Raw genomic sequence first — 13,191 nt, 5'->3', positions numbered from 1 at the left:
TTTGTGGCCTTTTCCATCTTCATAGATGTAGAGTCATTGAGTGTATGCCTAATTTTAGAATGTTTTGCATCGATTTGAAACTTCATTATGAATCTGGCTATTGTTAAATAAGAAACCAACTGTGCTGTTGAAAAAATAGTATAGCTATAAGCCTTACTTTTAAACGATCACATCCCTTTTGATACGCCTATATATTTATATATTTGAATAATTTACTTATATTGTAAGATATTTACGGTTAAAGTCAGAATTAGTAAACCCTTTGAATTATTATAATTTCTGTTTAACACAGACAAGATTTTTTCAACACATCTCTAAACATAATAGTTTTAATAACTCATTTCTAACAACTGATTTATTTGATGTTTTCCATGATGACAGTAATTATTATATATTTTTAAGACCCTTCTATTCAGTTTAAAGTTACATTTAATGGCTTAACTAGGTTAATTAATTTAACTAGAAAGGATAGGGTAATTAGGCAAGTTATTGTAATGGTTTGTTCTGTAGACTATTGAAAAAATATATAGCTTAAAGGGGCTAAACATTTTTACCCTAAATGTTTTTTATTATTATTAAAAAACTGCTTTTATTCTAGCTGAAATAAAACAAACAAGACTTTTTCTAGAAGAAAAAATTATATCAGACATAGTGAAAATTTCCTTGCCCTGTTAAACGTCAATTGGTAAATATTTAAATAAGAAAAAATGGGGGTTAATAGTTCTGATTTTAATACTATGTTTAACTTATTTTGATTTATTTTCTTTTAATTTCATTTTTTCTTTAAGTATTAGTTATTCTTTCATGTATTGTTTTTTTTATATTTTGTTATGTAACTAGCTATACAATAAATATGTATTAATTTGTATTCAAGTCACATAATATTAGCACAAATTGCATGTTTTACGTATGCCCTGTTTCTAATGTTAAAAAATAAATAAATAAACCTTCTCGGATCAGCTGTTCACGCCTCACGTCAGTTCCTGTAACGTCAAAACGACTCCTGCGTTGCATGCTGTGTGTGCGCATGTGCGTGTTGTTCAGCTCTGTTTATGTTGGAGTGTGTGTGTTTGAGTGTGCTCCACCACCTCAACATACTGCGCACTTTACGAACCGAGAGCGCGGACACCGAGATGGCCGCAGCCGCTCCGAACCCGGAGGACGCCAGCCGAAACAGCAGCAGTCCAAGTACGCCGAGTGCTCTAATGGGAGACGGAGAGTCCGAGGAGGCCGAGGAGTTCGCCTCCGCTACTCACTGCTCGGAGCTCTCCCGGCGGCAGAATGAACAGCGGAAGCTCGGGCTCTTCTGTGATGTGACACTTGCGTTCAGCAGTGCTCCGGGAGCAGCAAACAACTTCGAATTCAACGCCCACCGCTCGGTCTTAGCAGCAGCCACAGATTACTTCACCCCTCTACTCGGGGGACAGTTTTCGGAGTCGGTGACGCGACGGGTGGAGATGAAGGAGTGGAGCAGCGAGGCAGGCCTCGATCAGGAGACGGTGGAGAGCGTCATACAGTTCATGTACACGGGCGAGATCCGAGTGAGCACCGCCAATGTTCACGAAGTGTTGGAGCTCGCGGACAGGTGAGGGATCATTAGGATGTGTCAAAACTCGGCGAGCTGCCTAACTTAATTAGACAACATTGGTATGTTTGGTCACTATACGTTACTCTCTGGACATCATATTAGGCGTAGTGTAGCGCATTTAGGCATCACCGACACCTTCAGAACAAGCAGCGTTTTGGCGTCGTTACTGCTTGCGGCATTTGTAGAATTATAGGCGGCGTTTGCAGCATTCGGGGTAAAGCTATCAAAAAATCTATTTCAGTTACGCAGCATTTGTTCAACATGGGCATATTCGAAAGCCCCGTCTACAAGTAAAATACATTTTAAATATGAATTTTTCCATGTTTTAGCTAATGCAGTGTAGTTCCATTGTATTCCCATTATTTTTTTTATATTTGTAATTTTACACAAATGTTTATAATGTTTGTTCACTTATTCATATGGATTGTGATTGAGGTCAAAAAGTTGCATAGCGTGAAATGAATATCTGCAAATCCAGTGATTTAGTCTTTTGCCTGAATGTTGTCACATGACATGTTAGAATATTTCATAACTGTTAACAAATGTCAGTGGTATATCTAAAAATGAATCTCGAATATCAGTTTGCAAAATGTAAATTGGTGATATTAAAATTTTATAGACAAATTTTAAAACTGATTATATGGCACTTATTTTAACAACACATGGGTAGTGCATCAAGAAACATTTTACTTTTTGTGTTTATAGAATGTAATTTTTTTTGTAGCCCCTCGGTCATCTGCTGTTTATCAAAATAATTAGAGTATATTAATGAATTCACAAGACATAATACTACTAAGCATGGGGCTATAACTGTTTCAAGGTTTACCGTGGTTTGGAAAAGTCATGATTTTAAAACATTCAAAATTTTCTGCTATATGTTTCCTAAGGTATGTGTAAGATTTTTTATTTACTTTTTTGTTGTTTTTTAGGACAACGATATCTCCAGCCGAAAAGATAACTAAAGATAATGATGTGAATTGTATCAGTGTTTTTGAAACTAATGAAGACAGTGGAAGTCAATGATTCACTTGAATTATTTAGTCTTACATGTTTACTGTTCCAAAATATTTTAAATGTTTCTTAAAAATAAAATATATTATGTTAAAAGGGAAAAAAGTTTTAGGGTTTCTTCACATCTGTGGTTCGGTTCATTGGTCCATTGTAGCATTTTTTTTTTTTTTTTGCTGATTTTGGGTCCTTTTCACATCACACTGATTGTTATTTTCCGAACCAGTAAAAAAGAACCAAAATGCAGTCTTTTGACAAAATCCCCATCACTCATTGGCCAAATGTTATTGAACATATTTCCTAAACTGCTTTTCGATTGTTTCGAATTAACATGCAGGGAAATGCCAGTGTAAGTCCCGCAAGTAAACTAACCGGCAGACACAAAATGTTGCTTTTTATCATGGAGGTACGACTGCACTGGCTGCTTGTATACTATATAGTTTGTACACATTACTTTAAACAAACTATACATTTCGAGAATGAAGTGGCTGGAAAACAACGTTTTAATTCATTGCAATGCGCCTTCTCCATTTACAAGTCATTTCAGGAGGAGTAGTGAATTAATTTAGCTAAACTGTGATATACTCATCTTACGGAAATATTACCAACGATCCATCAAGTAATGTTTTTCCCTCTCTCTCCCTGTTGATAAAGCACTGTCAACAAATATTTTTCCTCCACACCCCATAAGATGAGACAGTGCATTGGACTACGACAGCTGGATTAGTCCAAAAAGGCGCAGTACAGTACTTTTAGCGGTTGGGTTGCGGTTTTAGTTCAGATCATGTTCTCACCACAAACAAACTGCCCCAGGGTTTGTTTGAAAGCGTACTGAGACCACCTCTTAAAGGTGGTCTCAGTACGTTTTTTTGATACGCTTTTGGTGCGCACTCGAGTGTGATTGCTACATTCACACCTGCGCAAATGAACCGCATAAAGAGGAAAAACAAACTCTACTGCGATTCAGCCAAACTAAATAAGGCAGGAATAAAAACACTCTTAGTTTTTTACCCAGACATATAAAAAGAAAATATTTTAGAGCAGTTATCACAATACTGTTAAACCGTGAAACTATGATATTTTTGTCCAAGGTTATCATATCGTCAGCATGCATAGTCCATTTTGTTATATCTATGCAACAAATATATTGTTTCTATTTTACATACTTGCTGTACAAAGTAGGTTTAGGGATAATACCTAGTTATTACAGTTAATGACTATTGTAAATTCATCTGTACACAGCACAAGGAAAGTTGTTTTTGAAAATAATTTTCTCATTCATACATGCTGCTTAATGATTTGATTATCAGTAACAAAACAGTCTTGGTTTATGGTATAAACTAGCAAAATATCAATCAATCGATGCTACATATTTTTACAGTATATTGTCACATATCCAAGTCCTAGGTGACTAACAAATAACGCAGCATTGCTGTCATATATTTGGTCTGTAACATTGTTTTTTTTGTTGTAATAATTGTGGTTAAATCTAACATTCTGCATTTTCTTTTCTATTCTCAGGTTCTTGCTTGTGCAGTTAAAAGATTTTTGTGGAGAATTTCTGAAGAGAAAACTCAGCTTGGGCAACTGTGTGGCCATCCATAGCCTTGCACACATGTACACTTTGGATCAGCTGGCCTTGCGTGCTGCTGACATGATTCGCCGCAACTTCCACAAAGTCATTCAAGATGAGGAATTTTATACTCTTCCATTTCACCTAGTCAGAGACTGGCTGTCTGATGCAGAGATTACTGTGGATTCTGAGGAGGTTCTCTTTGATGCTGTGGTCAAATGGGTTCAGAAGAACTCAGAAGAACGTGTTAAGTATTTTGAGGAGCTCTTTCGTCTCCTCAGGCTTCCACAGATAAAGCCAACCTATCTTACAAGAGTGGTAAAAAATGAGCCTTTGGTTGCACAGAACGCAGCCTGTCTACAGCTTGTGTCTGAGGCTGTGGAAGGTCACGCAATCCGCTTTGAGAACCTCAAATCTGCAGATACAGAATTCTGGGCCTCATATATGGCCACGTTCCAGCCTAGGTTTGGACAGAATATGGATGTAATCATGGTAGTTGGTGGAGTCTCTGAAGGAGGCGACTATCTGAGTGAATGTGTAGGTTATTTTGTGTACGAGGACCGCTGGGTCAATTTGCCACACATCCATAACCATCTGGATGGTCATGCTATTGCAGCCACTGATACACATGTATATGTGGCCGGGTCTATGGAACCAGGATTTGCCAAGACCGTGGAACGCTACAATCCAAATCGGAACACCTGGGAACAAGTTAGCAACCTCACCACACGTAAACATTCCTTTGGCCTCACTTGCATCAAAAATATTCTCTATAGTATTGGCGGCCATGGCAACTTTAGCCCAGGCTTCAAGGATGTAAGTGTCTATGAACCCGATCAAGACAAGTGGCACAACCTAGAATCTGCTCCTAAGATTTTGAGAGATGTCAAGGCTATTAGTGTTGAAGACCGATACGTTTATGTCACAGCACGGACACCTGTAGATACCGACAGTGATGATGGGTTGAAGACAGTCACAACGCGATATGATACGGACAGTCGCCAGTGGCAAGAAGTTGACTCCTTGCCACTTATTGATAACTACTGCTTGTTCCAAATGGCAGTAGCTTCGACTAATTTCTACCATACAGCATCTTGCTGTCCCAAGAGTTACACCAATGTACGTGATGATGTAGCTCGCCAGAAGATTAGTGCTAGAATCTCTGATGATATTCTTGAGAGCCTTCCACCAGAGGTTACCAGTATTGAAGGTGCTGCTATCTGCTATCTTGGTGATGATGTGTTTGTGATTGGTGGCTGGAAGAACAGTGATGATGTGGATAAGCAGTATCGCAAGGAGGCATATCGTTATTGTGCTGAGCGCAAGCGCTGGATGCTTCTGCCACCTATGCCTCAACCCCGCTGCCGTGCCACAGCATGCCATGTGCGCATTCCGTACCGATTTCTTTATGGGTGTCAACGCTACCCAATGCCACAGAATTTGGCACGTCAGAGGGACCGTATGCAGCAAATGCAGCAGTTGCATCGTCGCACATTAACTCTACGCAGACAATTACAATCACAGATTGAATGCTGAACGCTCATTAGAAAAACTGATAACACAGTCTCGTCGGCATTCCCATGATCCCATTCTTATTTAAATGTGCATTATTTGTTTACCTGAGACATTTCATCACTGGGAGAGTGAATGAAGTGGTTAAAGCTGGTAAAAAGTATTTTCAGTGTGACTGTTTGTATAATGGAACTATATAAATATGTAAAAAAAAAAAAAAAGGGTACTTTTGTAAATATCCATACTCCTGAAACATTGTTTCATGGCCTTGCATGAATTTGCCTTATTCCTGTTGTCGGCAAGTTGCAGAACACTGCACATTGTTTAATTATCTTAAGTCACAACGTTCCATGAAGTGATAGATTTCCTGCTACAATTGTAGGTTTTTCAGTTGTTTGCTATACAGTGAGTGACAGTAGTTCAGCATTTTTCCTAGCTGTAATGTAATTTTCAAAGCCGCTCAAATGTTTTGACCAAACCATCTGTTACTTCACAAGGAACCATCTTTATTCTTCTCCTTCCTGTTCTTAATTACAATGTTTTGCACTTGAATTTAATGCTTTCACAATCTTTATTATTTTTCAAAAATGCATTCCTTAACTATAAGCACTTAATTTCAGCGTTAGCACTAGTCTTAATCTTTTTTCTTATTAATTAACTATATTTGTTTATTTTGATATTTAAAGCACAGGGAACAAACAGTTATTCGATTATCAATAACACGTGTGACCTTACAGTGGCAAATACATAGATTTTCAAAATACAGTTAAGGGACCATTACCTCAGTTTTAAGGAAAATATCGTGCAAGCAGTTGCATAAAAATAATTTTCCCACCATTTTTTTTAGATTATAAGTTTAAGGTATTTCCAAGTCAATTTTTTTCCGCTCTTTCATGCATTGCTTGTCAATAATTGTTAAGTTTCAAGTTTCTTTTTTCCCCAGTGAACTGCAGTTGTACATTCCCGATTTTGATATGGTTCATACTGATAGTACTATCACTGCGTATGTGTCTTTATTACAAAGGCTATTAATAATCAAATTATTTTGATTTAAAACCTGTTTTCATCCTTTACATTTTTATTACGTTGTGCATTCCCTCTTTTTATCTTTGTATTTAGAAGTACTTTTTTTCTTTTGGTCTTTTACAATGTGATGTATTTTATTGCAAGAAATCTCATTGCACTTCACTGGGAAAACTAGTTGCCACCAACGAGTGAGCAGCTGATTGCCACAATCAAGATCAGCTTCAACATTTCATAATGTTCATCTGAAGAACATATAGCCGTTATTGCAGTCCATGCCAAAGTCTTAAAGTATGTCATCTTAGCTAAACTAATGTTCGCTTTGATGTTAAAATATCTACTAAATGCAAGATAGAAATGGCTTTTGACAATGTATCTGTAGCTCTTGTCTTGTGCAGAATGTGTCATATCATACAAGGGTAAAAAAATAAACATTTTTCAAACATTTTCCTGCATATGGAGACTGGAATCTTAAATATTGTATTAACTCAATGGAAAATGTTTTGTGTCTCTCATGTTGAGATGTGGTTTAATAGTGTTTAAACTCGGTTTTTTCTTTCTGCACAAAAGAAAGGGTTGTGTAAGTATGTAAATATGTATGTATGTGTGTGTGGGTCTGTGGAGAAGTTGTCTGACAATGAGTAGCAAGCCTGGGATGGTACTTTGTCCCACTCTCGTTGTAAAGTCTTTTAAGAACAGGTATAGTTATTTGCATGTGTTATAAAGTATGCACATGTTGTGAATCTCAGTGATTTGCAATAAATATTTATTAAGAATCTGATTCTGTACATGAGTAATTTTTCTGCCTAGCTCTTGCTCACCCTTTCTGAAGTGTAACATTGCATTTTAGAAGAACATTCACAATAAAATGTAAGTAATAGACAGATTTCCTTTTATTTTTTTTTGCAGCACTCTGTTAAAATGCAGATTGTCAAAACAGCTTTATTAGTGTAAATAGGCAAAAGTGAATATCAGTAATGATGTGAAATGTTGCATGATGTGATTCAACTGTAGGCCCGCCGTACAGAACCCATAAGCAAACCAGAGGTAATCATGGCAAGGAAAGCAAATGCCTGTAGATGACAAACATAAAAGAAAACTTTAAATGAAGCCAGGCTCATTTTGGGACCAGCTTTCCTTTGACCTGTCTTAAGCAAAGAAGAAGTAGACATACAGTTTGCTTATCAATGGCTTTAAAGAGATAGTTCACCCCCCCCAAAAATGTACTCAATATTTACTCTTCCTCAAGTGTTTTTTTTTTTATTCTGTACAAGACAAAAGAAGATACTTTTAAGAAAGCTGAAAACCTGTAACTTGACTACAAAAACAAAGTTTTCTGTAAGTTTGGAACAAGTTTAAATAATTAAAGAATTTGCAGTTTTGGGTGAACAATATAAGCGCAATTAGCATGTACACTGCTCAGGACATCCCATACAAATCTTTCTTTTAAATTCATATTTTTAATTGAAAGATGTACAATATTATATGTGTGCATAGACTTCAACATCAAATCTGAACGATCAAAAACTAGTACACCCAAATTTGTTTTATGTTATTTTTTTAACATTTAATTGTACACTCAGAAAAAAGGTACATGGTGGTACAAATAATGTTTATTAAAGAACAGTTTTGTACCTTTGTAAGAGTTGTACCTTGTATACAGAAAAGACCTCCTATGATATTGTTCTGTACCTTTTATTGTACGACTGAAATTAATTGAATCTCATAAAAAAGGTACATAAGTGTTGGACAACTCTATTACAATAGCTATGAAAATAAATATTCCTGGAAAGGCAAAGTGATTTTATAAATAATTCCCATATTAAACCATGAATCATCATTTAAATGCACATTTAAAGAAACTGATAAACATAATAATTAAGTTCTATAATAAAAAAACTGGCATAACAAAACTAAAGGTATTGTAAACTAAACAATTAAGGCATTTCTATTAAAACATTTGGTAAGCATTTTCTGATAAATACATTTTCATTGTTGATAACCGCACCTTTTGGAGCTGGCAAAAGTCCTGCATGTGCAAAGTGTTCATGCATACATTATAGTATTGTAAAGCTAATCAATCATTGTGCATATCTCATTACAGTACTTTTGCATAATTACATTTCTATTTTAAAATCAAGTAAATTAAATAAACTTTTAAGTGATTATAAAGGTATATTGTGTGAAAAACTGTTTTATATTGTACATGGGAGAATGTATTTCTCTAACATTTTTGAGTTTAGTGTAGTGAAATGTTTATTTAAAAAATGATCTTTTGATTTGTGTTAAGAGTATTTTAAAATTAAGAGTATTTTATTTACTGTAAATGGAAAAGGTGCATTTACACAAAAAGAAACTTAAAAAAAAAACATTGTTTAAAATGTATTTGATGTTTTGTATTTACTGAAAATAAATTGGCACATTTTGGATACAGCAAAATGGTTTTAAATCGTTCTTGAAAAAAGACATTTGACACAAAGTCTGGTCACTGTGGTGGTGCCTTTATGGATTAAATTTGTACAATATTGTATGTGCAGGTCTTAAAAACTAAGGGTAAATTTTGGTTTCCCATGGAACAAATCATGTTCCTTTAGGTACAACCTGCAATGGTACAATTCTGTTCCATAAAAAGGTATAGCCTTAGTGACAAGGGTTAGTACTTTCTTTGGCACAACATTGAACCATTTTTCTGTGTGTATTGTCTTTCAACTTCTAAATAGGTTTGTTGACTAAAATATTACTGTAATAAATGTCTGTTAAATAAATCTGGTTTGTTTAAATGTAGCAAAATACATTGCCTATATTCACTTAGAAATTGATAAAAATATTTATTTTCTGGGGTGCACTGAATTATGTTGAGTGCTTTAAGTAAAGCTGTTGGTCACTATAGCTACGGTTACCGAAAAAAAATTTAGTTTAACGTTATTTAATGTCTATGAAAAAAAAATGCAATTTTACCCCCTAGTAGTTTGTATGAAAATCTCAGGTAAAACAAAATATTGGATTTTTCAATGAACAATGCAATTAGGATGAAAATTATGTTTTTACATATCACAGAAGAACATTATAATTAGAATGAACAAATCCATTATTCATAAAAACCACTAAAAATAGTTACAAAATGAAGTAAACTGTATCTTATTGGGACTACGTTCATCCACTTTTTAAAATCTAAAAGCATACTTTTAGGTTTAGCAATAGTGCATTCCAAGTGCACAAAAAGTTGACTATACTATAAAAGTTATGCTATGGATTGTGTTTTGCATAAAGAGACTTTCTCCCAAGTTCACTTAAATACTTAAATATCCAAGTACAATTTATCTCAATCAAAAATTTAAATATGTCTGTGAATATTTGGCCAATATTTAATGTATTAAAATTGGACAAAACACACATTTTTTGTAGTGATAGTTTCATTTCAAACATTGTTTGCAACTACTTAAGTTTGAAAAAATTTATTCAGTTGCGCAAATACATTTGGACATCTGAAATGATAAAAATACATGACCTGAAATGTTCAATTTTAATACTAGAAAACATGTTAGTCCATTCCTTTAGCCTCAGCATTGTGAGTCTCTTGCTTTTATTCTTACATGAAAATATTTCAAAGTTCTTCATGGCGCGTTTTCTCTGAATCTTCATCCACTTTTAGTTTTAGCTCATCCGCTGTGATCAGGCCATCAGCATTCCTATCTTGGTTCTTGAACATGTCCCTTATGACACTATCTGGATCTCGAACTGGTTTAAGGCGACCTTTCCCTTCTGATACTTGCTGTTTGATGAACTGTGAAAACTGGAGAGACACAACAGGAAATAAAGTATAAAAACTGAATCATTGCTTTAAAGCATTTAGTTCACCTTAAAATAAAAAAGAAAAATGCATCATTATTTACTCACACCCAGGCCATCATAGATATTTGTGACATTTATTAATTTATTTTCTTTTCGGGTTAACTTCCTTTATTAATCAGGAGTCGCCACAGCGGAATCACCCACCAACTTATCCAGCTTATGTTTTATGCAGCGAATGACCAGCTGCAACCCTTCACTAGGTAACACCCATACACTCTCACATTCACACACATACACTACGGCAGATTTAGACGGGAGCACCTAAACTTGCTGTAAGGTGATTGTGCTACCCCTTGCACCACCATGGCGCCCTGACATTTATTCAGACAAAAAGAAATTTTGGTTTTGGAAAAAACGTTCTCCATCTAATGCGTGCACACGCACACACACACGCACACACACACAGACTGACAGACTAACAGACATGTATAGTTTTTTTTTTTTTGTTTCTTAATATGGACTATTAAATGCTCTAATAATCTCTAATTAATCTCTAAATTAATTGGCCTAAAGTCGTGTACATCAAACCTTGGTGAAAACAATTGGGAAAATAAATATTTTTGGTGGACTATAACTTTAAAGAATTAGCTCCAGAATTAACATTTCCTGATAATTTACTCACCCTTTGTCATTGAAGATATACATTTCTTTCTTTATTTGGATGAAAATGAATGAAGTTAATTAAAAAAAAAAAAAAAAACTGAATTTTTCAGAAATTTTTACAGAAGAAGGCAGTAGCGCTCTGTTGTGTAATATTAAAAGCAGTTTTAGAGAATCGTTAAAAGTGGCATGTACTGCATTGGTTTAATAAGTTAAATGTTGAATAGTAGGTACAGTATATGGTTTAGGCAAGTTCAAAAAACCTCCAGAAACGGTTTTTATATGCTCATACATTCCTTCATAAAAATACACCTATAATCAGAAGGTCCATAATTGACCATATTTGGATCAATTGTGAATATTAATGAGCTCCACTCCACTCCAGCTCTAACAGACAGACAGAAAGACAGAAACACACACACACACAGCATGATGTACGCTGAACAGACAAAGGAAGTACAGGGGTTGGACAATGAAACTGAAACGCTGGCTAATTTAGGGTTTCTTGGCTAATTTTGACCAGCCTAAAGTCCAATCTTTATTAATTGCACATTACACCAATAAGAGCAGGGTGTGAATGTTTACTTATCAGAATAATAGCACAGCATTGCTTAAAACATTGATATGTCACTCTTAGTGTTGTGTGCATTGCAGAGTTCAAAACAGGACAAACTGTTGGTGCGAATCTCCCTGGCACATCTGTGACCAAGACAAGAAGTTATCCAAGGTAATCTCAGCATACCACCTAGAATCATGTATTGACCTGGCCACTATCCTGTAAAAAGGAATGACTCAAAATCCCTTTGGCTACTATGCAGGATTGTATTGGTCATTCCCAAAGACGAATTAATGTTGTATTGGCAACAAAAGTAGGCCCTGCCTACACCATTCTAATAAATTATTGTGATCTAATACATGTTTACTTACATGCATTTACATCCTTGTATTAAAAAAAGAACGGTACTTTTAAAACTTGAACAAATTTTTTATTAATTAATTTTATTAGTATAATTCTTATTAGGCGCTATTAAATGCTTAAAAAATTAGGTCAATCCACAGTTCTTTGAAACGTTTAATCGTTTGCAAATATTTCCCAAGTGATGTTATGTATTTACATTGTATAAATGTATAACCTGTAAATCAGTTTGAACATGCTTTGTGTTGCCCAGTAATGCATAAAAACGTTTCTAAGCATCCTGTTTTCAAAATAAAAGTCCCACATACATAGTGATGATCATTGTTGTCTCACTTGGAAATGTGGCTTATCAAATGCAGCCTGAGGTGTGCATATTAATTATCCGAGAGCTACATATAAGTTTGTGCTTTCCTGATCACACAGCTTTTGTCAGGTCCGGATGAATGACATGCCAATGATCAGCGCATGGCCAGTGTGTCATGTCTGCTTTGTGTTCCTTGAGTGGCCTTTTTTACACCAGAGTTTTACACTTATGGAGTTTACATGATATGGAGGAAACAATGGTGTCTAAGTCTTATGGTATTAATTTGGAAGGTTTGAGCATGAGTCTTTTTAAGGTCATGCCACAGCATCTAAATTGGATTCAGATAAGGACTTTGACTAGTCCACACCAAAGTCTTTATTTTGTTTTTCTCCAGCCATTCAGAAGTGGACTTTGCATTGGATGTTCTCCTTTAGGATACTCAGCAAAATTCATGGTACCATTTATCATAGCAAGTCATCCAGGTATTGAAGTAGCAAAACAGTCCCAGACCATTACACTACCAATAACACATTTTATTGGCATCATGATCTTTTTTTTAAACGCGGTGTTACTTTTACACCATACATAATGGCACACACACTTTCCAAGTAGAGTATTTTCCCAAAAGTCTTGCTCATCATCAACATGTTTTCTGGCAAAACTGAGATAAGCCTTTATTCTTTTTTTCTCAGCAGAGGTTTTCATCTTAGAACTCTGACATGCAAACTATTTTTACACAGACTCTTTCTTATGGTGGAGTCATAAACACTCACTTTAACTGAAGCAAGTAAGGCCTGCAGTTCTTTGGATGATGT

General features: G+C 35.2%; 2 protein-coding genes across 5 annotated transcripts in view; one reads left to right on the top strand and one right to left on the bottom strand.

Moving 5' to 3' along the window:
• The first annotated feature begins 1,019 nt into the window (after positions 1-1,019).
• On the top strand, positions 1,020-7,908 carry klhl11 (kelch-like family member 11). Of its 3 annotated transcripts, none has more exon segments than NM_199783.2 (2): positions 1,020-1,585; positions 4,118-7,908. In NM_199783.2, coding segments are annotated over 2 exon segments (2,040 nt in total). In that variant the 5' UTR covers positions 1,020-1,133; the 3' UTR covers positions 5,706-7,908.
• Positions 7,909-10,143: 2,235 nt separating this feature from the next.
• Positions 10,144-13,191, bottom strand: part of fkbp10b (FKBP prolyl isomerase 10b) — a 34,625-nt gene continuing 31,577 nt past the window's right edge. The window contains exon 10 of one of the 2 annotated variants that reach the window (XM_087274673.1): positions 10,144-10,497. In XM_087274673.1, coding sequence (XP_087130799.1) covers positions 10,309-10,497 — 189 coding nt within the window. In that variant the 3' untranslated portion in view covers positions 10,144-10,308. 2 annotated transcript variants of the gene reach the window in all.

Source organism: Danio rerio, chromosome 12 (genome assembly GCF_052040795.2).
Source record: "Danio rerio strain M-AB ecotype USA chromosome 12, GRCz13ab, whole genome shotgun sequence".
NCBI lineage: Eukaryota > Metazoa > Chordata > Actinopteri > Cypriniformes > Danionidae > Danio > Danio rerio.
The sequence above is the reverse complement of the archived record's forward strand: the minus strand, read 5'-3'. Positions and strand labels throughout refer to the sequence as shown.

Coding starts and splice junctions, on each gene's coding strand:
- klhl11 (XM_087274691.2), top strand. CDS start 4,212: ATGTACACTTTGGATCAGCTGGCCTTGCGTGCTGCTGACATGATTCGC.